The sequence below is a fragment of the Octodon degus genome, unplaced genomic scaffold, assembly GCF_000260255.1.
Source record: "Octodon degus isolate 3935 unplaced genomic scaffold, OctDeg1.0 scaffold00039, whole genome shotgun sequence".
Classification (NCBI taxonomy): Eukaryota; Metazoa; Chordata; class Mammalia; order Rodentia; family Octodontidae; genus Octodon; species Octodon degus.
In genome coordinates, this window is record NW_004524615.1 from 11,876,032 (window position 1) to 11,894,730 (window position 18,699).

Sequence of the window (18,699 nt, forward strand, 5' to 3'; positions counted from 1 at the left end):
GCCCTTAATCTATAGGCTCTGACATTAGCTGCAGATAGACAGTGTCAGAACTGAACTGCTAGCACACCCAGTTGGTGTGTACAGAAAAGTGAATTTTCTGCTGGAGAGAAAATCTCCACACATTTGGAGTCAGTGTTGAAAATGAAGAGAGGTGGCCTCATCCTGTACACAGTCTCGCTAGCCAATTCGTGTGGATAGAGCTGTAAGGATGGTGTCTCAGGCTATCAAATGCAAGGCTGCAGTTGCTTGGGAACATGGAAAGCCTCTTTCCATAGAGGAGATTGAGGTAGCATCCCCAAAGGCTCATGAAGCTCAAATTAAGATAATTCTCACTGCAGTTTGCCATACTGATACATATACCCTGAGTGGAGCTGATCCGGAGGGATGATCTTGGGACATGTAGGTGCTGAAATTGTGGAATTGTGGAAAGTGTTGGTGAAGGAGTTACTAAATTTAAGGCAGGTGATACTGTCATCCCATTTTACATACCACAGTGTGGAGAATGCAAATTTTGTCTGAATCCAAAACTTTTGCCAGAAGATAAGAATGACTCGGGAAATCACTGATGCCAGATAGTAGTAGCACATTTACTTGCAAAAGAAAGACCATTTTACACTATATAGGAACCAGCATATTTTCTAAGTACACAGTTGTAGCTGATATCTCTGTGGCTAAAATAGATCTTTTGGCACCTTGGGATAAAGTCTGCCTTCTTGGTTGTGGTATTTCAACTAGTTATGGAGCTGTTATAAAAACTGCCAAGGTGGAACCTGGCTCTAGTCATGCTGTCTTTGGCCTGGGAGGAGTTGGATTGGCTGTTATCATGGGCTGTAAAGTAGCTGGTGCATCCCAAATCATTGGTGTAGACATCAATAAAGGTAAATATTCAAAGGCTAAAGCATTTGGAGCCTCCGATGTATTAATCCACAGGACTTCAGCAAACCCATTCAAGAGGTACTCATTGAGATGACTAATGGAGGAGTGGACCTTTCCTTTGAGTGTTTTGGAAATGTGAAGGTCATGAGGGCAACACTGGAGGCGGACCACAAAGGCTGGGGTATCACATGGTGGCTGGGGTAGCTTCTTCAGGTGAAGAAATCTCTACTGGTCCTTCCAGCTGGTGACAGGTCACACATGGAAGGGCATTGCTTTTGAAGGATGGAAGAGTACAGAAACCTGGTGTCTGAATGTATGTCCAAAAAGATAAAAGTAGATGAATTTGTGACTGGCAATCTGCCCTTTGAACAAATTAATCAGGCATTTGAACTGATGCATTCAGGGAAGAGCATTCAAACTATTACAAAAATTTAAATTCAAGAGATAATATGTCCATTTGTACCCATTTTGTGATCTGAAAGGAAGAGCTGGACAGGCAAGGAGATCCTCCAAGTTCACAGCCCCTGAGAATTTCAGTTACTACTCCAGGGAATAGTGTTTTATGTGTAGTTAGTTCTTACATCTCTATAACGAAGGACAAAACTTACAATCACAAATCTATTTTCTAGACTCTGCTTTTCACATAAGCACTTTAAGCTCATTATAAGGAATATCTGAACACAATAAAAATTTCTACATTTGTTAAAAAAAAAAGAAAGAAAATGTGTTTTCCATTCATAATTATTTCAGTATTTTGTACTATGAATAACCACTACAAAGACAACAATATGCAATGTATTAATTATTGAAACTGCCCTACTAATCAGTTTTGAAACTGTCTCATTGCTATTTGTTTCTCAATAAAATTAATAATAAATAAATAAAATCTAAAAAATAAAAAAAGATTGTCACCAGAGAGATAGCTCAGTGCCATCAGTGCCTGCAAGGCTCTGGGTTTGAGCCCAGGACCACAAAAAAAAAAAAAAAAAAAAAAAATTGTCTATACTGAAATATGGACTGGTACAAGTAAAAAGTTGTTCACACAAAGCTCATTTAGGAAGCTACTGTACCAGATCACACATATAGGCATAACAAGGCAGAGCCCAGCCAAAGAACAGTAAACAGAATTGAACTGTTGACTCAGTAAAAAGGCAGATCCCTCTCAGGGTCACTGAGAATATTTTTCTACAAGATACTTCAGAGACTCACTCTGTTCCCACAAGTGTACACTTCCTCAGCTGTCCCAACTACCCCGCTGCTCCTAAATGCTCCTTTTCCTATTTTCCAAACTGTCCCAGACTATCTTCTGATCTGGCTGCTCCATAATCAGTAAAAACTACCATATATTTGGCATCTTTGAGGTATCCCACCTACCTCTTTGCCACATGGAAAGACCTCAGTGCCCTTACGGATGATCCTCCAATAACCCTCACATACCTCCTGCAGTCAACTGCCATTTCTAGAACATCATTTCTTCCAGTATTTAAAGGAACTTCTATTAACCTTGAGGCTTACTTTATCTGCCTAGGAAGTCATCTCCTATTCCTTGTAATATGCTGGCATCTTTACCACAATCCAAATGTTCATTAAAGCATTTACATTACTTGATTCACAACCCTTCCAATCCTTACTTATGTTGTTCATGTGGATGGCACATGCAATTGCCCTCACCATAGTCATATCCTAAAACCTAATCTTTAGCTGCACCATATCCAAAATTACCAGCTCAAAGACAACTTCATTCAGGTAAAATTGCCTTTTGTGTGTGTGTGTGGAACTGGGAATTGAACTCAGGCTCTTGTGCTTGCCAAGGAAGTGCTTAATCTACTGAGCCATCTCCCTGGCCCCACAACCACCATTTTTTTTGCTCCCTTCCAACATCCCTGTGCTAGGCCAATGCTGATACCTCCAACTTAGCATGTGGGACATTCATTTACAAGTCAGCTACCCAGATTGTCCTAAAATGATAGTGAAATGAAATACACAAGAGGTCAAGAAAATAAAGAGACATAGCCAAAGGTATTGTGTAAATTTCAGACCACAGATAGGGTTAAAAATAGATAAAAATGGCTTTTTTTTTTAAAACTGAAATGAATACCACGCTGATGTTTAACTGTTGAAGTCTCACACATTAGGACAGCAATACCCATAGACAAAGTCTTTTAACAGCATTATAGCATTATAGAAGACATCTTCATAAAGGCCATACATATGACACAGTGAAAGTATTAAAAGGTACAGATAACTCACAGTGAAATTTAAAAACTGTATCCTATTAACACATTTAGCCCAAATGAACCTGGATCTTTCTATGATATACCACTTAGGAAACTAGGTCAAAATAAATTTCTTTGTCAAAATAAGCTTGTTCATTTACAAGTCAATTAGGAATAAAGCATCCTGAATCAGCCACCAGAGAGCCTCTCATCCATAATATTTAGTCTGTTCCAGATTATTAACATTGTATTCAAAAACTTGTAAGGGGCAAAGTGAAAATTTCTTTCTACCAAATAAGTGTAATCAATACTGACCTACAAATAAATTCAGGTCCACTTTCTTAAACTGCTCCTGAAAAATGACATTTTGAAGGACAACTGGAGAGACTAGTACATAAACAATACCATACGTGATATTATTAGTTGATTGTCTTTGGTGTGATAACAGTATCGCAGCTTTGTGGGAACATACTCTTAATTTTAAGATATATGGCAAAATATTTAGGAGTAATGTCATGATGTTTGCAACTTTCTTATAATAGATTAGACATTGGCCAAGCACTGGCCATCACTCATCCACATGGCTAACACTGACAGAGGTTCTACAATCTGAGGTACAGGATCTCAGGATAAATCCTGGGAGGATTTCACTGAATTTATCAGACCCAAAAGCTACAACTCTTGTCGCATAGGTCCTGCTTTACCTTGGTCTTAACCATCCAGCAGAAAAGTATAAAAACGAAATATAAGAAGTAAAGCCATGCTGTTATGTTGAGCTGTAGGGGACTCAGGTCAACAATTTCTGACATTGCCAGTCAAGCGGAAGACCCAATATTATTATGGGCTCCTGGACTCTTTTAGAATATTTTGCTGAGTTTACATACTTATTCAACTCTGTTGTGGGTTTAAAAATTTCTGAAGTTAAAAATGTCTATGGAAAATTTATCAATAAAAACTCTTCTTTAATAAACACTTTCAGCTAAAAACAAAATCCTGAGTTGGCAATGAAGGTACCACCTGGGGCCCCAGCCTCTGGAGAAGCTGAAACAGAAGGGTCACTTGAGCCCAGGAGTCCAAGCCCAATTAGGACAATATAATATCTCCAAAAGACAGGAAAATATGACATGCACACCCTCCTACTGCTGTTTGTGCTCATCTCAATAGAATGAGAAATGTTTTAGGCAGTTTGCTTAACTAGCACGAAAATATACTTAACAGTGTCCTAAAATTGCCCCTCCAATTAAACATTATGTGCACAAGCCTTCAAGTCATAGCTGCATAGTACTTTATAATAAAAATGCATGTAATGTATTCAACTAGGTGTCCACTTAGAGCACAATGAGGCTACTTGGTATTTGGGTGCCTGCAAACAACGCTGTTGCAAACATCCTCGAGACCATCACTTCACAATGCAGTCCTTTAACTCTTCCAGAAAGATTCCTGAATGCTGGGCAGTGGAATGAAAATATACATACTTTAACCTACTTTGCCAGACCATTTTCCCATCTACAGCAAGGCACACTCCAATGATGGCTAAATGTTCCCATCGCCATTATTTCACCTGCTCAGCATAAGCCACCAGGCTTTGAAAGATGCTGCCACTCTGGGGTATCAAACAGCAGCAGCACAAAGTGAGATACTCTGAACAGAGTCACTATGAATCCTAAAGCAGTCCTCATGTTACTTTCAAAGGATCAAAGGGAAATGTGAGCAAAGAAAAATATGCCAACTCCTCCTTGAATACCCACTCTTGAAGTTAGTGTACTTACCTGTTTTATCACACTTGGTAGAGAAACTATTTGCAATCAGGGATAACATCACTCACTCATTCAAAAATACTTATAATAATAAGTATTTATAATAAGTAATAATACTGTCTCACATATGTGTATCTCTCTCTCTCTTTCTCTCCTACCATGTGCCAGACATAATTAAGCAGCAGTAACATGCTTTTAAACAAGCTAAGCACCATCAGTGCCCTCATCCTCTGCACAGTCTTATGAGATAATCCAACATGTAGCCATGAATTATACAATCAATATTTTACTTTCCATAACAGTACATGCCCTGGAGAAGTGGTGGACAGGTTGCAATGAGACCACATAACCCCAGCATACAGGAATAGGAATAACATAAGATGGGCATAAATGTTTATCAATTAAAATATTTCACATCACTGATTGATACTAATTTCTGACATATGATTTTTAAATATGTGCTTTTATAATTCTGATGAAAGGAGAGAAAAGATGGGAACTAAAGCTCCTAGACAGCAGGAGGCAGGAAAGTACCAAGCCACAAATTCTCAGTCTCTTAAATCTCACCACTAATTCATAAGGCAGAGACTATCCCTTCATTTTAAAGGGTGGGATAGAGCCTTGTGGAGACAAAGTAATAGGATAAGAATCACAACAGAACTAAGTGGCATCAGGACAAGATGTGGGTCCAGCTCTGTCTAGTTTTATTATCTTAAAATTAAAGCCAAAAATTTCAAGGTAAGTCTGGATAAATCTATCTGTTCAGTGAAATACATTTTTAAATGATACATGTAAAGTTAAGACAAAGGCATCCTTCTTGCTATTTAAGTCAATATTTTAAAAAAGTAACTGCTGAATCTAAATGTAATGTGTAGTCAGTAATCGAAGTAAATTGATGGAAAATACTTTTTTTTTTAGTCTTTCTGAGACAGGGTTTCACTATGCAGTTTGGGTTGGCCTGAACTTACTATGTACCCACTCTATGCAATGAATGTCTGCTCTGTGGACATACCTCAAAACCAAACTCAAAAGGAGACCTTTTGCAACTTGCAAAGATGCTTCGCTGGGTCTTCAGGGAGCCAATGCAGTCACACCATCACCCTTCTACATTTCAGCCTCCAAATCTAGTTCCCAGTCCCAACTTGATATTCAGGATAACATGAGAAGAGAGAAAACCTATACAGTAGCCAGCCTTTTCTAGAGAATGTTCTTAGATATTCCTTATTAATTCAAAGTGAACTTATATTTTATACTTCAAATTGGATGTTAAAGCCCACTATCCTGAAGCTGGTGATAATTAACATTGAGAAAAGGTGATCTTTGCATTACTACTGGAAAGTTGTTAATTCAATTTAGAATGAGCTATTCCTAAAAGGGAGCACATAGGATTTTTCTTTAACTATGTAAATGTAATGCCTGCTCCAACTTATCACTATATACTCTAAAGCTTTGTAGGATGCTTTGTTAAGTCTTGTACTGGAATTCCACTGTCAGAGATATACATGAAGAAACAAAATTGCATTGCTTAGAAAATTGCCTATATCTTGCTCTAACCAGATGCAAGTAGCTTTTCTATCTACCCCTAAATGTATTCAATGTATATTACTAGGGGTTCATATCCCCATAGAGACAACTTTCCTACTTCAAACAAATAGAAAGCCCAGTAGACAGTAATATAGCAAAACTATTATCAAAATGCATTGTCTCTCATTTAACATACAGTACATAACTGCAAAATGCTACATACATTTAGGAAAGATTTCACATAAGTTTAATTGAATAGCTTAAGACAAATATATAAAGTACAAGACTACTATAAAAATAAAACACCTACATTAGTACATCAGTTTAATTCAAGATTTTCTGATTTCTATTTAAACATATAATAAGCAACTGTTTCACCAGAGTAAAATTTCAAAATGTTTTCTAGCACTGGATACCATATATGATAACAGGACCACAAATGTCTGGTGTTTACCTCGGATAACATAATTATCCAGAGCATCTTCCATTCTCTTGAGTGCTTCAGTTCTATCACAGCCATATGTGATTAACTAAAAGCAAACAAAAAATATGTTAAGTGATTCAAATGTAAATACTTCACAACAAATTCCTCAAGATAAAGTTTAAAATTTCACAGTAGTTTGGTCTTTAATATGAAAATATGTCAATTGTGATGTTTTCAGGTAAAGATATATTAAATCAAGCTACATTCGACTTGACTTTCCCTATTTTTCTGTGGTTTCCAAGTTTTATACTCCAAATAGCAACCATTTTTCTGACTAAAACAAGGACATTTAAATACAAAAGTGAACACAATAAAAAGCTATTTTAAGAATTAGTTTTACACACAACATATCACAGAAGGACACTAGTATTACAAAAACAGAAAGGTCTTATTGTTCTATCTAATGTGCCTGTTTATAAATAACTCACACAGATTAACCTATTTATTAGAGACCTAACCTATTAACAATTTTTCTGATGTTTTCTTAGTCCACCTGTAGATTGCAATTCTTCTAGCAAATGTATAATCTCTTCAATATCAAATCAGTTTGAAAATTAATTTATAGTCTATTTTTGTGAACAGAAATACATTAATCTAAAAATGGAGACATGGCTACTTAAAAATCAACTTATATTCTATGTATTTTGCTTTAAAGTGCTTTTCTAATAGGAAAAAGACTTAAGGTTTATTTTAACAATGTTAATGTAAAAATAGATAAAAATGTTTACTGCAACTATAACTATATTAAAAAGTATACTTGGGGGGAACCATCTTGAGAAACAGAATTGAATAAAGAAATCATTCCTCAATATAGACTTAACATTTCAGAGAACACACAACTTTCAAATAAAATCCATAGTTTTAAACTCCAGAAATATTTTATAGTCTTAAGATTGTAAAGATTAAAAATTTTAAGTAGTGTTATTTATTTAATATGGGAAACTTAAAAGGGAAGTAGGCAAAATCATACCTTATACTCTTACATGAAACTTAACTGGACTGGGGGTGTACCTCAATGGTACAACATGTGCCTGATATGTAAAGCCCTAAGTTTGATCCCAGCACAAAAGGAAAAAAACTTGGGTATGTCAAATATATTTAATTAGTAATTTAAAAAAACTGAAAATATCAAAGCTATTCTAACAAATACTGCCTAAGAACCCAACTTCATGGTAACACCTGCCACTAATACTTTAAGCAATTTTCAGGAAGGGCCAAAACAGCAATTTGATTCATTCTCATTGCAGTGAATGGGTTTGGTGCCACTGGTTAGGTAGGGGGTGTGTGTGTGCGCCTGTGTGTGTGCGCACATGCTCACATGCTCCAGTACACTGGTGATGGTAGTGGTAGGATCTGACTGGTAAGTACAGTATTATAAAATAATGTAAATTTGAAGTTTCTCAAGAGAAAAACTCTGCTTTCACTTTTCTATCAGTCCATAATCACTTGTTTGATTATGGTACATGATTCAGAGAAAGCTCAATTTCAGACTTTGCAATTAACTACATGCATTGCTTATTTAAAGGAAAACTGGAAAAAATAAGAATTAGAACTCACTTTGGAAATCATAGGATCATAATAAATGCTGATTTCACTTCCTGGTTGGATGCCACTGTCAACACGGACCTGAGAGACAAAATGCAAAGTAAATAAATAAAAGTAACTTCCAATTGGGGAGGTACACTTTAACCACAAATTTAATTTCCATGGAGAAAATGAATAGAGTTTCACTCACAAAAAACATTCCAAGCTTCTGGATAACAACCTAAAAATACATCAACTGATCTTCATCTGTTAATACTGTAACTTTTGTTGTTGTTGTTAATACTATAACTTTTGTTGTTGCTGTTCTCACATTAAACAAGGAAGTAAGTACAAGGAACAAGGAAGAGAAGAAGGAAGTAAATAGGAAGGAAAGAGAGAAAAAAGGAAAGAAAAGGAGGGAGGGCAGGCAGGAACTATATAACCAAATCTTGATATAGTTCAGGACCGGTCTGGTGTCTTCCTATGACGAGTAGCTGGGATGAGATGCCCTTTGGAGGAACTTCCCACTGATTCTCTGAGAGTGCCAGGCAGGCCCTGGCCAAGCCCACCCTCAACAGCACAGGCACCAAGCTTGGCTTTCAGGTCTGCAACACTTTCTTTTCTGCTTTACCCTCTCAACTGTAAAACACTATTTTTCTGTTTCTATTAGCTCCCTGAGGCATTAGTGTTTACACAGCTTTACCTGTGGCTTTGCTTTGTAAGGACACAGCCCCAATTAGAGCTCTGATTTGGCAATTTTTATGGGGGTGGGGGAAACTGCACAAGTTCAAAATATCTTTTGAAAAGCCTGATGCTGTTAACCAACCAACAAGTTCGTTAGTCCATCACCGATTCTTGTTTTCCTCTCCCAGCTTGATATCAGCAGTAAGGCACAGAGGTTAGCCATGTAAAACTTTTTAAATGAGCAGTTTGCTGAGGACAGAATTTTTATTAATTATTGTGACTAAGTTTTGGAACTTGAAATATTTAAAAGCTAATCAAAATACTTAAGAGTGTCAGGCATATCCCAGGGGTCTGGAGGATAGAGGAATTCAATCGAAGCTGCTAAAACAGCAGGACTTTGATGCCCAACATTGTAAAGGGGTAGGAAGAGAAAAGCAGAAACGTGTGGAGCCCATCACCTGTGGGAAGAAGGCTTCCTAATAAACAGCAGCTCATCTGTCTGTGGCAAGGCAGAAAAAGGTCAACACAGCGGCTGTTAGGCCTTTAATATTTTAATTTAGGCAATTATCAAGGGACCACATGTAGAACCTCTTGTCTACGATATCCACATGAGGGTATGGTGATGGCTTTATTACATGGTGACATCAAAAGATAAGCCATAGGCTCACTCTCTTTTTAAAAATCACACACTATTATTCTCTTTGTAAGGTTTTAAAAGAAAACATTATAACATACCTAGAAGGCTTTTATTTCTGTATTTGCAAACACAAACAAAAATATGGATATTTGTATTCACATTCACATTTTACTTACAAAATATAGTTGGTCTTTTATTTTCTTAAAACATACTTTTAGACATAAACTAAAGTTATAAGAAATTCAGCGTTGATAAAAACTTGAAAAGAGTTAGTGGGGCAGTTCTGAAAGCAATGAGATCATAATCTACCTTCTCCTAACATTTAAACAGCCTCAAAATGGCAACTGACGAGTAGGTTACCTAATAGAAAACACACCTGTGCATTTTCATTTTCTTAATTTTAGTACCAAAAAGTTGAAGAGCGAATTCTACTAACATTATCTTTAAAATCAAAACATACTTGCAAAAACAAAACAAAAAACATACTTGCTAAAGCTTTTTTTTTTTTTTTTTTTCAGAACCAGGGATTGAACTCAGGCCCTTGTGCTTGCCAGGGAAGCGCTTATTCCACTGAGCCATCTCCCCGGCCTGCTAAAGCTTTAAAGTTGAGATTGATATTATCCTCAAATATATCTATCATTTGCTACATAAATCACTACAAAGCTAGAAAGAAACTTCGATGTTCAATCCAATGGCAAATTAACATAGGCAATGAAGAATATTTATTATATCTCCTAGAGTTCATAACTTTTCTTTTTTCTTTTGATACAGATCTTGCCATGAAGTGCAATCTGGCCTTGAACTCACTTATGTAGCCCAAGTTGGGCAGGAACTCACTGCAATCCTCCTGCCTCACCTTCCAAAGTGCTGGGATTACAGAGGTGCACCACACCTGGCATAACTTAAAATTTTACCTTAAATTTAATTACCATCTACATTACTATCTTTTTTGGGTTTTTTGCTCCGAATGCCTTCAGGGCAGGCTTAGCTGGCTTGAGTTGTGGGGAATGAACCACAGCAACCTGAGCCTGACTTACATTACTATCTTAAAAGTTAAGCTACTGAGAACTCCTAGCTATAACTATGTCTTTGATACTTAATAAAATTATGATCAGAGAAAGTACATCATTTTACCTTAAAAACGTGGTAAAATAAAAATATTTTATATATAAATAACACATAAATAAATCAACATTTCTGATCTGAAACTATAATAAAGAATGACAATCCTAACGTATAATTTACAGTTTACAACTTTTTTCCAAATATTCAGCTATATTTTTATTTCTATTAGCCAATTAAAAATTAAATCAAGTGCCCATTTTTTCATGAAAACAAAAGCTATATAAATTTGCATTAAACAATTCAAGAATAAAATCAATGTAACCCCAACTAAATCTCTGAACATAACAAAACTGAGGTCTGAAAGTAAACTTACAAAATATGATGATCAAAAATCAAAAGGAAATTTTTCAAGTTTGCCACATCAATAAATTTCAGGCTTAAAGATGCTTATGAAAGCTACAAATCACTATTTAAATCTGAAGCACGTGTTCAAGTGACCAAAAGTCAAAAATAGTTTCTCAAGTTAAATGGACCGATCTCGGTTTTAAAAAGCAAGCAGGGACAATAAGCAACAACGACCACAACAAAAACACCCAAGCACCTCTGTATGAAATTCTCAAACCACTACTCACAAACCTCTAACATAATTAAAATTTCTTCCTTCAGCAGCACAGTGGACCCTGAAAACTACCAGACGTCGCCCACCCTTTATTCTTAATTCACCTCTCCCCTAAGCACAACTCCCAGCCCGCCATGTCTACCTGACAAGTGACAGCCCAATCTGATTAAATGCTTCCAAGGGAGGGGACTCATGGGCCTCCATGACAGGCCAAAAGTGATCACCATGGAGATACATAATTACAGCTGTCAACGCATCTACTGTCCTGCTGACATCAATTTGATTGCTCCCAGCAATAATGATAGACAAAGCTTAGTGTGCACTCTCCTGCACCCAATCACTTTATCTATTCCTTGGTCCATTTAGCTGACATGCAACATTCACACAAGCAAATAACAGCAGTAAGCAGAACATTTAAGGCATTTTAATTGTTTTTTCTTTCTATGGATGGCTCACAACTGCAAATGTTATTACATAAAACTCCTGCTGCAGCATTAATTGAAGAAAGATTTGGTGGGACAAAGACTGTAGGGGGTATAGTTTGTCCATTATCACTTGTACTTTCAACAGGTCTCACGTTTGAAAATTGCAAATTGCAAAAACTTGTGAGGGCAAAATGTTTGACATCCTGTTAGCTATTACAACATGGTGAAAACTTCTAAGAACCAGAGTAATCACTAGGAATTCTTATTTAATACTTTTTTGTTTGATTAAAAAAGTGTTTAGCTATGTCCTTATGATACTTGTTTTCTCATCTGCTATTTAACGTCACATAATGCCTGTTAAATCTTTACAATTTTTTTTCTGGCTTCAGGCTTTGAACACAGCATGGAGTCTCCAAGCCCAGGGAGGGTCAAGTCCCTTTAGAAAGCACATGGACAAAAACAATTTAAAAAGTGAAATAAATCACATATCCAATAACATCTTCAAATTTAGAATTCTTCCTGTAATCTTTCACCATTTTCTTGCCAGTAATCAAATGGAATAATCATATTCACAGATGGTACAGCCTTGTCATCCACTAGCTAACATAATGTCATCTATACGTGTACTTATTACCTTGATTAGGAGAAAGGGTATGTCCTTGTTATTTTTATGCAACAATTACTTAAAGAACAATTATTAAATATAAGCAACTATGGAATAAAGTAGAGGATGGTCACTTTTTCTCAACTGATGCAAATAATATGTATTTTAAAAATACTTCGTAGAAAGAGGCACATTTTGTTTCTCTTCACCCAGTTCAACCAACGAGCCGATTTTTTGTTTATGAGTTTCAAGATAATCTTACTACACAGGGAAGGTACATTAGATTTACTGAAAAGATGAAATCAAAACAACAGAAATAGTCATTTTCCATTCTTAGGATTTCATGATCTATGTCATGATGATTTTCAAGAGATTGATAATCTTGTAAACTATCATTTATGCAATCAGATACTTCTGAGCATCCCTTGTCAAATGAATTCTTCTGTAAAGTGCCAGTTTTGTTTTTTAATGCAAATACTGTTTCCCTATGAATTTCACTTGTACTTCAGTTTATACTCTTTGGTGTTGACGTGCTTTAACATAAAAGTATGACATAAATCAAGACTTTAATCCCTGAATGGTATTACAATTTAATGACTTACACCAGGTAGATGTACAGGTTCTTGGTATTGAGACAACCTCCCAACAGACGGCAAACCAAAAGACTTGTAGGGGTCCTGGGAGTTCAAAGGAAAGGAAGCTCAGTTTTTGAAGCATAAATCAGCACAAGTAAGGTTAAATACAATGAAGAAACATCTATAGGTCTAGTTTTAACATACACTACTTAAATCACAATTTCAGATTGTTACTGTCTTATCCTCTACACAACTTAGAAGTATATTTAAAAATCAAACAGAATTACAAGCAGAATTTAGCCTGACCCTGATTATACTTTATTGAAATTGGTAAAATTCCAACTTTTTATAAAACTTCTTAGAATGCCTTAGGCAAAAATAAAATAACCTAGGCTCTACATCAAAACATACTCAAGTTCAGAACAACAAATGTGGCTCACTAAAGATATTTGTTTTTCTTACTTCTCAAAACAGCTCACATATGGTAAAACATGAGAATCTGGGTTCTTCAAATAAAGACCTAAAAGGAAACTCTGCATGAGCTTCTAGATATGTATTCCACTTGTAAATATGGAATAAGTAATAAATAAGTTCAATGTTGTAAGAAAGGCATACCACTCAACATGTGATAAAAAGCAAGAGCAGTAATAACCACAACAAAATGTATTTTTAAGCTACTTAAAAGATTTTAAAACAACTTTCATTGTTCTTAATCACATATACTCTGATATTTTTATATAGACAGACATTTTGTGTGTCATAAAGTAAAAGCATAAATGTTACTGTGTTCTTGTTTTAATCATTGGAGAAAAAGCATTTTCAGATGCTGAGTGTGCTATTACAAAATTATATAGTTATAAAAATATTAAACTAAGACTTTATGAGTAAAACCCATAATTATAATTATGAATTAACAGTACATGTTTTGCCAAAAACTTCGTGATTTATAGTTCAGTTGTCACTTTCATGTAATCATAAAGGACAAATTTTTTTTTAATAAAGGACAAAATTAAAACAAAAAATATCAGCAACTAATAAGTACCCAGGTTAAGGTGTTTTTAACCATATTTCTTGCTGATGCAAGCCTGGTAACAAACAAAAAGCAAACAAAACAAAACAATGGTCCATTCAAGCTCAAGGATATTTAACTAATGCTTTGTTCTGTTTTAATGGATTAGTAGCTACTTCCTAACCAAAACTATATAGAAACTGACTGAACTCAATTCTTTAAAATTAATTATGTTAAAATAATTTCAGTTTTTTCTGGTTTAATTCTGAGTTACATAATCAAATGCTTGACGCAAATTTAAGACCCTAACTTTACCTGCTGTTCAGCTGCACCAGGTCTCCTGACTCTGGGCATAACCACCATCCTTCCTCCCAACATCATCCATTTACCTCAGCATAAACCCGACATTCCACTGCCCAGCCATTGATGGGAATATCAGCTTGCACATGCCTCAGAGGGTAACCCTTAGCAACACGAATCATTTCTTGGACTAGGTCCAGGCCAGTAATGCATTCTGTGACAGGATGCTCAACCTGCAAGACCAAGATATGCCCGTCAGAAGATGAAGAAAAAGGTAAATAAACAAGAAAAGTTTCAAGTGTTTTTAGGTAAATGAGGTCAGTTACATTAAACATTTGATAATACTTGACTTAAAACCCTCAGCAGAAATACAATGAAAGAATGTAAACAACACGGCTTCTCACTCACAGCTTCATACATTGCCCTCTCAGGGGCACACCGCCTGGCCTCCCAGGCCTTCTTCTGAAATCTAAGACTTAATGATTGCCCTGCTGGATTTTGGACTTGCTTTGGCCCCAGTGGTTTGTATTCTGCTGTTTGTAACTTTTGGAATGGTAATGTTTATCTTGTGCCTCTGAATGTTGCAAGTGTTTAAGTTTTCATTTGTACAGGGACTCACAGTTGAGTTTGCCTTGGATCTTAGAGGAGACTTGGGTCTCGGACTCTTCAGCAATGCTGAAACTGTTGGGACTTCAGCAACTCTTAGAGATGGACTAGAATGGCTTTTGCATAAAGGGATGTGCATGAGTCTTTGGGGACCCAGAGGTGGAAGGTTATGGTTTGTTTATAGGTGTCCCTCCAAAGCCTCAAGCAGTCTTGGGGTGGTTCCTGGAGTTTGTGGCTGATTACTGTGGGTGTGGATGCTGCACCTGCCCTGGGGCAGGTAATTTGCATTACAATGTAAGGAGGAAAGAGAAGTTAGCTGCTTGAGCTGCTGCTACTCCTCCTTTTGTGTTCTTGCTCTTTGCTGCCACCATGAAAGGTGGCTTTGCTTTCTGCTATGTGCTGCTCTGCCTTGGACCCAGCTGAATATGGACTGAAACCTCCAGTAATTGTGAGCTAAATAAACTTTTCCTTCCTTCAAAACAAATAAAATAGGGGCTGGTGAGATGGCTCAGTGGTCTAAAGCACCTACTTAGAACAAGCTAAGCTAAGCAAAGCACTGGGACCACGGTTCAATCCCCCAGCACCACATGCCAGCCAGCCCCGCCCCCTGGTGGGTTAAGCTGGCCACACACACACACACACACACACACTAAATAAATAAATAAATATTTTTTTAAAAACAAATAAAATAGAATAAAATAAAAATAAATAAACAACATGGTACACAGATCACAGTAAAAAAAACTATACCTAAGAAGTACTTACTACTCTATATATTACTTTTCCCAATTTTAATTTAGTTGTGGTCCAAATGTTTAATAATTTTAATTTGAAACTGATTCTCAACAGAAAACACGATTACTTTGTTTCACTTCTTCAAGTGGCTGATTATCAACCTATTCTGCTACAATTAACATGGCATCTACCAGAGCAGCTTATGATTTTCCACAGCACTAGTCCAGCCTAAGTCTCACTCACTTGCATGCTTTCACTAACTTGTCCTGACAAGCAACCAAATTAGTGTACTCTTGCATCAATGCAGCTTAGCAGAAAGGAGCAGATGGATCCTGCAGGCTGCTTTCCCTCCAGACTGGCCTGGGTAGTGCTTAGCATGCACAACTGCAAAACAGAGCTACTGAATCACTCTGCTCCTTCAGCAAACTGCTGATAACTTTTTTGGCTGGAGTTGTCATGGGAGTCCTCAGCCTTGCATACTAACACATAGAATACAAATGTACAAAAAACGTGCTGACACACAGGCTAGGAACAAGAATACACGCCATTATAAAATGACTGAGTATTTACACATTCCTAAGTTTGAGTGAAAATAAAGCCACTTAGGAAGAAGGCCATGTAGTTCACTGGTAGAGCATCTGCCTAGTATGCAAGAGGCTCTGGGTTCAATTCCTAGCAACATCCTTCAAACAAAAAAGGCACTTACAGCACCAACAAAATGCAGACACACTAAAGCCTTGAATCAGATTTAACATTTAAAAAAATCTTTAGTCACATTTGCTACTTTGGTACTAATTCTTTCCTTGTGAAGACTATGTTCTAAATGCATTATCACAATAGTTTCTTTATCATGACAAGCCATATTTCACACATGGACACAGGAAAAGGTCAGTGAACAAGCGAATTATCATCCCATCTTCAGCTACGTTAATTGAAGGACAAGACTTAGTCATTATAATAATCTTGATGCTTATTATAAGCAGACAATGCCATGCTCTTAAAAAAAAAGACCTTGGTAAAAATAAACAGATGGCATCCATAATTAGCTCTGTGTGTGTTACGAGTTTGTTTACAGTTTCAACAACATTTTAAGACATTTTGACATAATTTTAATGACAAATCATTCCCAAAATAAGCATTTATCCTTTGTAAAATAAATGTGATGCTAAACAAAGATCTTATTAGGCAGTTTAAAATACATATTTTGAAAGTAAATTATGGTTTTGTGAGAAATAAGATTCTCTATGATAAATGTAATAAAAAAAGGAACAAGCATAAAGCCACTCTATTAGTGCTAGAAATCAATTTCATGGGAGACAACATCTGAGCATACGATACAAGAGGAAAGCCCACTATGTGTCCAGAATCTTCCAATACAACTTTACATCCTTACTGAGCAAGAAAACAATTTTAAAAATTAGCTAATGATTTAATTTTCTCTGTCTATGACCAGTGCCCAGAAAAGTAAGTAGTACTTTATCTGAAGCAAGTAAATATACATGGAACAAATAAATGAATGAGTGAGCAACAAATCCAGCCACACCTGAAGGGAGTGGGTGGCAGAGGTGGGGCTCCAGAGATAATATTACACTCCTGTCCTTCCTCATGGCTATATAAATGAATGCTGTTATTTTAAAAACATGTCATTATGACAGATGAGAGATCCACATTTATTACAAGGATCATTTTACTGTAGAAGACATTAATATATGACAACTATATAGAAAAACAATTAGACCTCCTTTGACTAGGCTTCACATATGGACTGCTTTGTTTCAAAGTTAATGTTATATAACAAATTAAACACAACATTTTATAGTATAAATTAATGAGTTCCAAGTAATTCAAAACAGAAGTAACTAATAACTAGCTTTTTTTTTTTTTTTTAAATTTAGGGCAGGGTCTACAGGGTGTACAAGGTCTCACTTCATAGATCTGACACATAGTGATTCTCCTATTTTCAGGCTCCCAAGTGCTGGGATTACAAGAGTGCACCACCATGGCACACCTGGAATCAAACCTCTGACTCCTGCGTAATAACTAGCTTTTAAAGTAGGAATGAAACTAATAACTAGCTTTTAAAGGTATCAATACTTATAGAATTTTTTTTTAAATATTCAGATTCAGGTATTATCAAAGCCTACAAAATAGTTTTAAATTTCTAAATTTTTCATATTAAAGAAATGTATCTTTTATTCAAAGTAAAAATTATTTTAAACATTTTTGAAAGAAACCTTTCTACTGACACAGAACCCTAAAGGTATTCAATAAGATATGTGAAAAAATGCCTTAGACTCTGAATTATCATCATCTGGAATCTTAAAAGGGTTAAATTATTTAGATCATCACATATATATCCCCCCATTCCCAAGAACTTAGCAAAGGCTCCCCTTTACAAGTTAAACTCAATAGCTAAGAGATGAAAACAGAAATATACAAAGGAAGAAACTGAGTCCCAGGTTGAGGTACAGCTTAATGGAAGTTTTGAAAAAATATCTTTAGGATGAAGGAAGAAAAAGCAAGGTATGAAGGGAGGGGAGGGGATGGGAAGAAGACAGGAAGTTAGAAGATGGTTAACTAAAACAAAGGTTAAAGAAAGAAAAATGAGTCAAAGACTAGTATTAAGTAAAAGTTCATCTGGTCCCACCTCAAAGAAAAATGTTAACCACAGAAGTCTGGTGTAAATCAGTATCTATTCTAGAAATGCTTTTATAGGGGTAACTGGCTATTCTTGTGCCACTTCTATTTGGGAAACACTAAGTTAACCTAAGTTAAACAGGTTTTTTAAGAAAAATTCTCAGTCATTACATATCACATGTCTTGTGGTTCTCTAAAATGAAGATCTTGTATAATTCTTCCTACTTTCAGACAGTACTGGGCTGGGGAGATAGCTCAGTAGAATAAGTGCTTGCCTGGCAAGCGCAAGGTCCTGAGTTCAATCCCAAGTACCACAAAAAAAAAAGAAAGAAAAGAAAAAAGTGCTTTTATAAGTTGAGAAATCAATAGAAGATAAGGGGCCAGGAAGATGGCTCAGTAGAATAAGCGCTTTCCTGGCAAAC

At 36.0% G+C, this 18,699-nt stretch overlaps 1 protein-coding gene and 1 pseudogene across 2 annotated transcripts in view; one reads left to right on the forward strand and one right to left on the reverse strand.

Annotated features, from left to right (window-relative positions):
- LOC101586223 overlaps nucleotides 1-1,311 on the forward strand; it is a 4,118-nt pseudogene extending 2,807 nt beyond the window's left edge.
- Nucleotides 1-18,699, reverse strand: part of Pcca (propionyl-CoA carboxylase alpha subunit) — a 512,764-nt gene that overhangs the window by 237,840 nt on the left and 256,225 nt on the right. For both annotated transcript variants that reach the window (XM_004631187.2, XM_004631185.2), the window contains exons 13-16: nucleotides 14,389-14,532; nucleotides 13,018-13,092; nucleotides 8,415-8,483; nucleotides 6,828-6,903 (exon numbers count right to left, since the gene is read on the reverse strand). In XM_004631187.2, coding sequence (XP_004631244.1) covers nucleotides 6,828-6,903; nucleotides 8,415-8,483; nucleotides 13,018-13,092; nucleotides 14,389-14,532 — 364 coding nt within the window. The remainder of the gene's footprint in view (nucleotides 1-6,827; nucleotides 6,904-8,414; nucleotides 8,484-13,017; nucleotides 13,093-14,388; nucleotides 14,533-18,699) is intronic.